General features: G+C 49.8%; 1 protein-coding gene across 1 annotated transcript in view; it reads left to right on the top strand.

Moving 5' to 3' along the window:
* The first annotated feature begins 379 nt into the window (after positions 1-379).
* Positions 380-12,880, top strand: part of LOC144773718 (uncharacterized) — a 104,758-nt gene continuing 92,257 nt past the window's right edge. Inside the window, exon 1 of the mRNA XM_078658861.1 lies at positions 380-558. Coding sequence (XP_078514987.1) covers positions 380-558 — 179 coding nt within the window. The remainder of the gene's footprint in view (positions 559-12,880) is intronic.

The following is a 12,880-nucleotide window of genomic DNA, read 5'->3' as shown; positions in this document are numbered from 1 at the left end:
ACTAAACACATATCTACCAAGCATAATCCACATCCCACAGGTCGGATACATAAAGAATAGGTTATCCAATGATAACGCCAGACTACTATGCCACCTAATCGACATCACATCCAAAACAAACACGCCAGCCGTAATGATAGCCTTGGACGCCGAGATGGCCTTTGATAGAGTATCCTGGCCCTTCCTAAACAACTGCATGAAGAAATTTTACCTAGGCAATCAATACAGGAGGATGGTAATGGCACTCTACAATGAGCCGAAAGCCAGAGTAGTAGTAAACGGTGCTGCGTCAAACCCACTTACACTAGGCAGAGGTACGAGACAAGGGTGCCCACTTTCACTGGCCCTCTTCCTTTTAGCCATAGAGCCGCTGTTAACCATGATCAGGGCTAACACACACATAAGAGGCATCCCAATACAAGACTCCGTGGTCAAGCTGGCAGCCTACGCGGATGATGTACTGATCATAACAGAGAAACCAGACACATCCATAGCAGCACTAATGTCCACCATTGAGGAGTATGCACAAGTCTCAGGATACAAGCTAAACAAAGACAAGTCAGAATGCAAACCATTGAACATCCACACCACAAAAGCGTCCCTGAACTATTCAGGCCTGACGTGGCAAACAAAATACCTGAAATACCTAGGCCTGTACTTCGGAAGAGACCTAAAGTCGACCCTCGATTACAATGAAAGCAGACTTGTTAAGAAAGTGAAAGAGAGCATAGATACTTGGTCTCCCAAATTCATTAGCTGGTGGGGGAGAATAGAATCAGTGAAAATGATGCTAACGCCCATAGTCAATTACACGCTTAGCATGCTGCCACTCACACCGACGAATGACTTCCACAAACAACTAGACAAACTGCTCAAAAACTTCATATGGAGGGACAAAAAACCAAGAATAAGCCTCCAGAAACTCCGACTGAACAAGAACTTGGGAGGCCTAAACCTCACCAACTTTAAAATATTCCACACCGCATGCCTAACCAGACAAGGCATCCACTGGGTAGCCCCAAGCCAAGAATACAAGCCCGCATGGCTGTCCCTGGAAAGAGCACTAATAGGAGGCCTTGACCCGATAGCAAACACCCCCAGGCTAATAACACTATCCTGAAGAACACAAAGTCAGCACTACTCAGGGTAGATAAAAAGCTAGAACATAGTATCAGAGACACTGAGTGGATCTCCCTATGGTATAACACGAAGCTCAAGTACAAAGAGAGAACACTAGACATGAAGGAGTGGTATAAGCGAGGAATCTCTACACCGCAACAACTAATGACACAAGGTCTCCCCCTCACTTTTGACTCACTCAAAAACCAGTACAACCTCCCAGGCCTTGAATTCTACGCATTCCTAAAAATAAAAACCACAATTACTAAAGCGAACCTCAGCAGAAACCCGCCATCCATCATAGAGTACATGTCAAACATAAACAAGCTAGGACACCAAACAGCCCACCTCTACAAACTACTCAGCCCCCACACATCAAGACTGAAGAATAAAGCCCTTGAACACATGGAAAGAGACATGGGGAGATGTCTCACGGAAAGGGAGAAGTCAACCATATGGCAAGCCACAACCAGACATAAGATAACCCCACAACTAGCCCAGACGAAATATTGGCTGCTGCACAGAGCGCTCTGGACTCCAGCTCGCCTGGCCGCTGCCGGTATCAGGGAAGACGACAAATGCTGGAACTGCCACAAGGAGAAAGGGTACCTGGAACACCTAATCCTACACTGCTCCAAGGTCAGAAAGTTCTGGAACAAGATAAGGCAATTCATATCTGAAATGACGGGCCAATCACTACAAGGCAGCATCAAAGAAATCACTGCGACAGCCCTAGCCCCGAGCCCTAAAGCCAAAGATGACAGAGATCTGATAGACCTCCTCCTAACATCAGCAGTGAAAATAATCCTCACAAACTGGAAGGACACCAGGAAGGCCACCTTCAAAGGCTGGCTAAACTGGATCACCTTCTTGAGAGGGGCAGACAACATAGCCTCACACCACTCACCGGGCCACCACTCAGGGGGGGAAATGTGGAAGGCACTAGATGAGCACCTGATCACCCTCGAACCCGCGTAAAAAAAAAACCCGGCCTCAAAAGCAGGAACCAGCTGACAGAGCTGACACCCCCCCCCCCCGGGTCTCTTCTTTCTTTTTTCTCTTTCTCTTTTCCTAGTTTTTCCACAAAATTCACGAAGGAGGGAACGTAATTGTTTAATCGTCTGTACCACATAGCCCTGTGCGCAGACGCGACAATACCGCTGGACACCACGCCGTACTACCCTCGTTGTATTGAAATGAAACACGGAAACTGTACTGTATGTATATATAAACACCTGTTTTTAATTTAAAAAATTGTGAAATTTAAAAAAAAAAAAACGAACTTCCAGAAATGGTGGTCGGGCGTTTTCGTTTCTGGCTCCTGCTTCATGGAACAAAATGCCCTTTCATCTCCGTAGCAACCCTGAACACTGCTGTTTCCGTAAGAGGCTAAAGACCTGGCTTTTTGCAAACTAACTGCTCTATTTCCATCTGTCAGAGACTGCTGCAAGCGCCATGAGACTCCTAGGATGCGCCATACAAATGTCCCTGACTTGACTTGACTTGACAGCCTTGGAACAATACATAATATAGCGTCATAGCTCGCCGTAGCAGGCTATACCGGCGATTAACCCGTTAACCGCGGCGGTAATTCCGCCGCATTGCGGGCGTTCTCTTGCGCAGGCGGGGCCGCGTCGGCCGTTGGACGTGCGCAGCACTACGAAGGTAGTGCTTGCAACGGCCAACGGCAGCAGGGAAGGGGTTAAAGGCCCACTCCAGTGTTTCGGCTCGGGCCTTTAACAAGGGAGCGGGACTTTAAGGCCGGTATAGCCCTGCTACAAAGAGCTATAAGGGTATTAGAACATTCTGCCACTAGAGGGCAGAATGTTCTGACAAATAAGGAGCCCGTGGGGATTGAAATCCCCTCGTGCTCCCAGAGGCCTTTGTTCAAACAACATTGGAATGTTGCTCTGCGGGCCTTTACCGGGCCGTAGAAGCAGGGAGCACTCCATTGTATTCAATGGAATGCTCCAAATTCCAATGTTCTAATAAGAAATATTAATGGAAAGCACATTGAAATATGTTCTAGAGCTGATAATTAAAGTGATGGTAAAAACGATGCCACATTTGTTGCAAAATTAAAGACCCCCGGTAAAACAGCCAAGCCAGTCCGAATCCCCTGGTAAGATAAGAGGCCAGCGGACGGTGATTAGCAATTATTGATTGTCTGTAAAACTGTCTCCCCGAACGTGACCCTTCTGAAACTCGGAGGCCTGAAAGAACCCTTACATGCTACAATGTCCTGGGGCCCCCCTCATGACCTGCCAATGCGTGAGCTGCTCTGCTGCGAAGAATGGCCGTTTTTCGCGCTGCTTTTGTTTTTAGGGCTCGCCCCTTTTCTATTTCGCAGAAATAGAAAACAGGGGTGAGTCCTTATGTCGCTGATCCAGTTCTTTCCCCAAAGGCTCTCTTCAGGCAGCTGATTGGCTCTCAAGGAGGATTTCCAAAAGTTCATGTGAATCCCAATCATGTGACTTGCTCTCATGCACGAGCCTTCAAAGCCTCAGCCATTTGCTTCCCAACCAGCGCTGCAGGCCGTGACTCGCATCAAAGGCAGCCCAGCCCAACTTCTCCCAGCAGGCAGCCCACCCCCTCCCTCTCTTGACTTTCAGTGACTTCACACTTCGTGCCCCTGTCCCTTCAAGGCAGCCCCTCCCTCTCTCCACCTTCTCTGCTTCGTCCTGTATTTCTTCTCTCTACCGCCCTCTCTGCCCATCTTCCTTCACTTTCCTGCTGCCTGCCCAGCCTCTTCCCCCACCATAGCCTCCCAGGCGCACACCACTGCTCGCAAACCACTCCATTTCACATTCTCTCGGTGACCTGCAGTTGCACTGCAGCTAAAACTCGCACGTAAAAATACAAGTCAGTACCTAGATTTTAATTTAATGTTCACGGATGTTCTGAGATGAATGCGGCGCATTTGCGCTTTTCTAACTATCCACCCACAAAAAAAAATATTCAGAATATCTGTACAAAAAACATGCAATACAAGTGCGCAGATTGCTTCCTGTCCCCCAAACTAAATGCCAATGTGAATTCTGCACATGATGTCACCAGCCATCCGTGTTCAGCAAAGGTTCCAATTTTTAACTTAATTGCACACACAAACAGACAATATGCATGTTACTCGCCTTTCTTGCACACAATTGCTCTAAAAATGACGTCTGAAAGCTAGGAAATAAGCCTTTCTCTCTTCCGGTTTTTACTAAAGATGCATTTCCTATTTACACAGCTGTGGAATGCAGTTAAGTTGTTTTTCGCCATAAAGGGAGCATCTAATTCACTTGTTGTTTCTTGTTGGCCCTACTCCCCAGCACTTCTCAGCCACAAGCTCATTCACAGCCTTCTAAGACGGAGTCACACGTTTGTGAAAGTATTTAACAATGCCACCCGTGGCTCGCTGCCCCTCATCCTCGTCCCCCCCCTCCCCCTGGGCGCGACATGCTTTGGCGCCTTCTTTAACCATTCCCTCCCTCCCGTTGTCATGCCTTATCTTCCCCTGCCCTCCCTCCTGTTGTCCGGCCCTCCTCGCCCTCGCATGTCCACCACCCTCCCCCCCCCACCCATAGCAAATACTTGTTTCCCTTGTGCTAACAAACGCTGCTTTCCCTTGTTTTGTCTTTAACATTCGGGCCGTCCACGCTTTTACTTCCTCCAGCCCATTCACCACATTGCGCCTATTTAATTTACATTTCACTGTGTGAAGCATCACAACATTTATAAAGGTCGTGCAAGGACTATATTATATGTAACTTAAGCAAATTATTTGGACAGAAAAATACGTGCATTCGCTTTAGGAATTAGTGATAACGTAGAGTTTGTCTTTTATTTAACTTTTGGCCCACCCGGAGGCGCTTCTACCCGCTCCACCCCAATCACCACAGTGCAAGCTTATTTTAGTTGTTTCAGCGTGTAAAGCATCTCAAGAATCATAAATGCATACATCTTGTTACTATTTTTGCAAGAACTATATTATAGGTATTTAATGGATATAAATCGGGTGAAAAAATACGTGCATTCGCTCTATGAATAAAAAAAAAAAAAAATGAAGCAAGTGACAACGTATCTATTTGCTGCCTCGGAAAACAACAGATTTCTTGCTGCGCCACCCCTAACTCCGTTTTAGACCACACTAAACCATGGTGAGGAGCACATTTACTATCTGCTGTGTAGTTTGTTGAATTTCTGCACAAATGAGAATTTGGGGAGACTTTAATCAAACGTCTATAGACACCCATCTGTTTGTTTCAGTCAAACTGTCTTTCTATGGAGGAGTTCATCCTATGCACATACTCTTGATTGTACGTGAATGCACTTTACAAGCCCATAAAAATCGCACAAACAAAACTGCAATTATGCGCAGTTTAAAGTAAAAACTGTGCTAGCTGTGGTAATATGAGCCAATGTGTGGAGAAGATGGCTCAGTGAGTTAAAAACCACTTGCTTCGGATGCTTTCTGTTGCCTGTTAAGATCCTGTATTGTTTTTAAAATAAGAAAGCGTTGATAGTGCTATGCTGTCTAAAACTTGAAGTGCGGTATAGTCCCAACACCGCGCTTCACGTTTTGTTCACTTCCACCCCAACACCTTTTCACATTATATTGCACCTCCTAAACGCAATTTTGAGCAATGACCTACTTTTGAGGTAAAGTAAGCCTGGTCTCCAGCTTACACATTGTTTAGCTGCTAGTCAAACATTACCGGCTTGTTGTTTCGAAATATATACGGCGCGTGCATTTTTAAAATCGAGTCAAGAGGTGCAATGTAAATTGCAAAAAAACACGTGCTTTCTATATTTTGAAACAACAAGCCGGGAATACCTCCTAAACAGAATTCTGTGGCATGACGTACTGTTTCAGGAAAGTCAGCCTGCTCTCCAGCCATGTTTCGTTATTAGTTACACATTACTGTGTTATTGTTTTAAAATATATACTGTGATTTACACAGCTAGGAAACTGGCAACTTGCGCCACTGGGGGGGGGGGGAGGGGAAAAGGCAGACAGAGCCACCTCCTTGGTGAATGTCTTGTAAATTGCACGTGTGAGCAGTAAACAGACCGGAGGCGCCAGGAGAGCACCAAACACACAGACATGCTCCTTAATTAATGTTTCGCCCCAGAGGACAAACATTTAACGTTTAACTCCAAACATTTTGCTTCATGTCAATTTAAAACAAGCATTGGAAATGCAATAGGTCTCGCATTAGAAAAGTTGGAGTTATTGGTCTTGTAAATGACATATTTTATTTATTTGTTGTTTTTTTTTTTTTGTTTTTTTTTATAAAACTTTATTGTCAAGAAGGCAAAGAAGATATGTACAGTAACATCATTAATCAGCAGTTTCACATTACTACTTACATTTATCAGCGAGACGGACAATTCCTAGTACGTTCTGACGTCCGAGCCTACTCTACTATTATGGACATAAAGTAAATAAACGCTATCTCGTTGTACATATTCTTACCTGTCAACATATCATAACCCGTTCTAGTTCGTAATTTGCCCACTTATGATATAGCATTTGGTTCTCAGCAAGTTCAACTAATAAAACGTAAATTACATCTACAAAAACCCAACTAATGTCATCATCACAATAGAATGTTGTATCTTTACATAGACATTTGTCCTCTACTGCACATATTCCATACACTCGTTCAAAGGCATTATCGTGTTCCCGCTCCATCCCACCACAACTCAGGGTTTCATACACTAGTTCGTCCCTCCTAATCCTCTTCTTCTTCCGACTCTAAGTCCTCGTCCTCCGGTAAGGGTGCACACGGTTCCCCCCTGTATTCATTCCATGGCAACCACACCTTATTCCATTTACGGGGACAGGCCCGCAGCACATACACCGCCCTCTCTTTCACCATTAGAAGGTCCATATTTCTAATCCAGCCACGCACCGTAGGCACCTCTGGAGCACCCCATTTCTGTGCAATGTCTCTTTTGGCCACTGTCACAGCCAACGTGACCCACAATTGTCCATACCTGTTCAGGTCAGTAGGGTCCCAAATGTTTAGCAGGCATTTACGGGGTTCAGGAAGGAGTGACACCTCAAGGACTTGGGATACTGTGCGCATAATCTGCCTCCAGACTTCCTGGATCAATGGGCAATCCCATAGTGTGTGGAGTAAAGTTCCTTCCTCCCCGCAGCCTCTCAGACAGAAGGGGTGTGGTGCTCGTTGTATCCTGTGTAGAAGTGTCCTGGTGTAATAGGTTCGGTGTAGGATCTTGAGCTGGACCAACCTGAACCTAGCCGAGATGCCCACTTCTCTCGGCGATGCCAGCGCCTCATTCCACTCTGTGTCATCCATGTCCCCTATGTCTCCAACCCACCTCTCTCTAAGTTTCTGCGTGGGGTTTGTCAGGTTGTTAACCAGTTTTTTGTATGTAAGAGAGGTTGCTTTCTGCTCCATAAATTCCGTTAGCAACCTGTCTTCTAGTGGCGACGATTCCGGGAGTGTGGTGTCAGGTGGAATGGCTTGTAGTAGGGCGTGACAGATTTGCACATACCTGAATGTTTCATTGGGCCCCATACCATACTGCTGCTGTAGCTGTGAGAATGCAACCACCGAGCCCCCATCCCAAAGGTCTCCCACCACCGAAATCCCAATTTGATCCCAGCGTGTGAAGCCCTTACTGGACCTCAAGTTTCCTAATGATTTTGCGTCCCATAACGGCGTCATTCTAGTGATCTTCCCCTTCCACCCCAGTCGAGATTGCGCTGTATGCCATAAGGTAGCCGTATGTAACGTTGGTCCAAGCAATTTTCGAACCTGTGAGTGGTTGTACAATACTGATAGCATGCCGTCCGTCCCCAGCTGCGACCAGTCCGCTTTATAAGCGGGGTCATCCCGTGGGACATGGATCCAATAATTAATTACCTTAAGTTGGGATGCCCAATAATATAGTTGAAGATTGGGTAGTGCAATCCCTCCGTCATACCAGCTTTTAACTAGTTTGTCATGTGCTATACGGGCTGGGCCATTGCCCCATAACAGAGCGGATACCAGCGCAGCGATTTGTTGGAAGTAGCGTGGAGCCACTACATGTGGGGTGTTTTCTAACACATAGAGAAATCTAGGGAGAGTCATCATTTTATATAACGCTGCTCGCCCAAGGAGGGTCAGCGGCAGGGTAGCCCAATACTTAACGTCCGCACGTAGACGCGTCAGAGGTGGCACCAAGTTCGCAGTGTAGAAGTCCGCCGCATTAGTGGTGATGAAAATGCCCAGGTATTTAAATGAGCCGGTCGCTAATTGCAGGGGGCAGTCATTCCGCAATAACGGCTCCTGGCCCTGAAGGACGAATATTATGGATTTAGACCAATTCAGGGTGTAACCGGACGCTTTCCCGTGCTCATCGCACAGAGCCAACAGGGCAGGAACACCCTCATTGGGATTGGTCATGTAGATCAGCATGTCGTCTGCATATAGGGATACTTTATCCTCCCACCCGTCCTCCCAGGCGATGCCCCGAAACAGCGGTGTTGCTCGGAGCAGAATAGCTAGTGGCTCTAGCACCAGCGCAAAGAGTAAGGGGGATAACGGGCACCCCTGTCGGGTCCCTCGTCCCAGGGGGAAGGTCTGTGAAACGTGACCATTCGCCACCACCTGTGCCATGGGCGATCTATACAGCAGCCGTATCCATGCTATATATTTCGGGCCGAAGCCCATACGAGCAAGGACCGCAAATAGATACTCCCATTCCACCAGATCGAAGGCCATTTTGGCGTCTAGGGATAAAATGACTGCCTGTTCCGAGAGGAGATGTGCTCGCGCCAGGACTCCATGTACTCTCCGCAAATTCAGTGCCGTGCTTCTGTGCGGCATGAAGCCTGATTGATCGGGGTGTATTAGGGTCTGCAGATGCTTAATCAGGCGACTAGCCAGGAGTTTCGCTAGGATCTTTGCTTCCACGTTGAGCAAGGAGATAGGTCGGTATGAGGAGCATGCCGTCTGTGGCTTGTCTGGCTTAGGAATGGCGACTATCGTGGCTGTGCGCTGGTCCAGAGGGAGTTCAGCCGTGTCTAAACTCTCGATATACATATCTAGCAGGGGTTTACTCAACAGGGGAGCCGACGCTTTGTACCATTCCACGGGTATCCCGTTAGGTCCTAGCGCCTTGCCGGATCGCAACGACTGTATTGCCAATTGGATTTCATCTTCGGTTAAGTCAGTGTCTAGTTCTTGTTGCGCTTCTTGCGAAAGCTCGGGGACAGCAATGTGGTCAAGCGATGCTAACGCCTCCCGTTCAGTGACAGCCCGAACCGGTGTGTATATTTCCTGATAATGTCGTGCCAAGGTGCGTACTATCTGCTCAGGGTGTGTCTGCAGCTGGCCATCCTGTGCGTATATTCTCTGAATACCTCTATTACAGCCACTCCTTTTGTCTAACCACGCCAGCATCTTCCCGGCTTTATCGCCCAAGTCATATACCCTGTGTGCGGTGTTCGCCAAGTGTCCCTTGGTAACCGTTGTAAGATGGGCCAAGTGCTGTTGTTGACTGAGGTGTAGCGCATGTGCAGTGGCAGGGGTGGGGTCGGCCATGTGCGCGGCGTTCGCGGCATGTAGTGCCAATTCTAATTGTGCGAGGTCACTTCTGGAGTCTCGTTTGTGCCCTGTGATAGCCGCTATCGCCGCGCAAGACTGTTTTGTACGCTTCCCAGAGTACCGAGGGTGAGGAAACTGTGCCTACATTTTCTGTAAAATAGTGTGAAGTGGCCAATTTAAGCTTTTTCCTAATACCAGGGATTTGTAAGTAATTGGGGTATATTGGATAGAGCCTGGCGCGCTTCCTCTCTTTAGTCGTAATGTGGAGGGATACTGGGGAGTGATCAGATACACCTCTAGGCAGGATCTCTAGTTTGTCCACCGATCCCAGCCCCATCCCCAAAAAGAAAAGGTAATCAATACGTGAGAGACTGTTGTGTGTAGCTGAGTAGTGCGTGTATTGTGTCGCTGTGGGGTTCAATTGACGCCAAACATCAGTGAGGCCTAGCGCGGTCAGAAAACCAGGAAGCGTAGCCGTCCCCCTCAGGCGTTCTCGTATGGGAAAGGTGTCTAACTGCGGGTCAGTTATGGCATTGAAGTCTCCCCCAATGATCATGTCACCCTCTGGGAGATCAAGTAGAAATTGACCCAGCGCCGGCAGTGCCGTAGAGTGTAGCGCCGGTGGGATGTATACGGATACTACGTTGAGGGGTCTCCCTTCCCACTGGCCATATAGCGCCGCAAACCGACCCTGATCATCCCTCTTGCGGCTTTCGACCATAAATGAGGAGTTCTTCTTAAGGAGTATCCCGGTGCCCCTGGATCCCGTAGTGAACTCCGCATGTACCTCCATGGCATATCCCCGTCTATCGAGTGCTTTGCAGGTAGACCCAGCCAGGTGCGTTTCCTGCAACATCACCAGGTCAGGCCCGTGGCGTTTGATGGTTTGGAGGACCAACCCTCGTTTAATCTTGTCCCCTAGGCCTCTAACATTCCATGTAAGTAGTTTTAATGGGGACACCACTGTCATCGGCGGGCCGCTGTCTGCGGGCGTGTCACTAGCTTGCTGGGCCATTCGGGCTTACGATCAGTGCTATTGACGTGTGGAATCGGAGTGCAACACATATGCAATGACTTGTGCTAGGGTACCATGAGTGTATAGCCTGCAGCAGGACCATGTGCCATATTGAAGTGGTGATGACTAAAAACAATAACCATAACAATACAACCATCCCCCCCCACCCCCTCCCTGCTTCCCTGCACCACGGACGAAAACCCGCCCGCTTCCCCAACTTGGCAGAGTGCATAATCCCGTCCCCGTTCATCTTACTTGCTCGTGGGGTTGGTGAGACCCCTACAGGCACCGGTCGATGCCCGCCCTACTCAGCTCCATCAGCGTCCAGGTCCCAAGGGCTACAAAATATTATCCCTCTGGCAGCCCAGTCAACTCAGCCCTTAACAGGTTGTCCAGAGTCTAAGGGGTCTCTTTCAAGATCCGAATCCAGTGCCGCTGCGCCCTCCTCGTTCGCTGGGCTTCTTGACGGGCGATCCGCTGGTTCTCCGCTGTGCTGTTGCCGTCGGTCCCTGTGTGGGCGTTGAGGTCGGCCCACCTGTCTCCATCCATCAAGCCATTCTCTAGCCACCTCCGGCGTGTCAAAAAACCACGATTTTCCTTCGGCCACTATGCGCAGCTTGGCGGGGAAAAGCATTGAGTACTGCAGGCCTTTGTCTCGCAGCGCTTTTTTCACATCCATGAACGACTTCCTGCGCCTAGCCACCTCCGCCGTGTAGTCCGGAAAGAAGGCCAAAGTGGAGTTCTGAATTTTCACAGGCGGGGAGACCCTCGCCGCCTGTAGGATTGCGTCTCTGTCCCTAAAATTGAATAATCTGGCCAGCACAGGTCTCGGAGTGGCTCCTGGCTTTGCCGTTCCACCAGGAACTCGGTGCGCCCTTTCAACAGAAAAGAAGTGAGACAGACCTTTAGGTTTCAGCTGGGATTTGATCAGGTCCTCGACGTATAGGTCCATAGCAGCTTTACCTTCCGATTCCGGCAGGCCCAGGATGCGGACGTTGTTTCTCCGGGAGCGCCCTTCCTGATCGTCGAGTTTCTCCTGCAACTGCTTAGTGACTCTCTCCATGCGCTCCATGGCAACTTGCAGGTCCGAGGTGTCCTCGACGAGCGATTTTGTAACCACCTCCACTTGTGACACCCTCTCCGCCATTTTCCTGAAGTCTGCCCGAAGCAGAGTGACCTCGGAAGAAATGGAGCCCACTGTCGTTTTGACCTCGGTAAGGGTCTTCATAACGTCGTCTAAGGTCACCTTGGGAGCGGCCCCCGCTTCTGGGGTCGTTCCAGCCGAGTGGCGGCCGCCATTCTGGGCCTGTCCATGTTGGCTGTAAGCAAATTTGTCGAGCTTCGCCTGCGTCGACGTACTTCTTGTGCCCTTGCCGGCCATGTCGGCGCGGCGACGATGGAGGTAGGCGCAGTCGGCTGTCGGGTCGGTTCTTGGCCCACGAGTCGTGCACTGCCCCTGGACGTCAGGCAATCAATTATAAGCACCACCGGTTCCAAGGGGGCGCCGCGTACCTCCCACAGGGCCCAGACGCAGCGCCGCCGGCGGCCGTGAAGATCAGCACCCCGGTCTCCGAGAATTTGCAGTGCGGCCTACCGCGTGGCTGGTCCCGTGCTCTACACGCACCGTAGTGCTACCAATCGCGGTGCTGCTGTGTGTCTTCAGTGGGTTCTTGTAGGGGGGCCCCCTGTAGATTGCGCCCGACCCCCTCCGTGCACCACCACTTCAGCGCCAATGCGGGACCGCCCGTGCAAACAGGGCTCCACACGATGCCCCCTCTTAGCCAGGGAAATGGGGCTCAGACGCGCCCCCCCTCCACCGCGGGGCGAGCTTCAGATTATTAGCAGCGTAGGAGGACGGCAAGGCCCTCAGTGCAGACCGCCTCACCTCGTCGCGGAAACGGCGCGTCCGGCCGCCTGTTATTTCCAATACGTCGCCGTCCGGGACCCAGGGAGGTTCTCACTCCCGTCGACAGCCGCTCTGCCTTCAGACGGTGCCCCAGGCCAGACCAGGTCCAGACAGTTCTTGTAGCCACACAGGGGGGCACGCTCTGGATAGGTGGTGTTGTTGCTCACTCCTTGCGACAGAGTGTAGCCGCGGCCGGCCAACGTCACAGCGCCCGGGCCGAGGAGGATGGACTTCCGGTCGGGTCTGCCAGGCACTTTAGGCCGGTGCTGCTAGGCAGGCGCAGGCCCCAGT

Source organism: Lissotriton helveticus, chromosome 8 (genome assembly GCF_964261635.1).
Source record: "Lissotriton helveticus chromosome 8, aLisHel1.1, whole genome shotgun sequence".
Classification (NCBI taxonomy): Eukaryota; Metazoa; Chordata; class Amphibia; order Caudata; family Salamandridae; genus Lissotriton; species Lissotriton helveticus.
The sequence above is the reverse complement of the archived record's forward strand: the minus strand, read 5'-3'. Positions and strand labels throughout refer to the sequence as shown.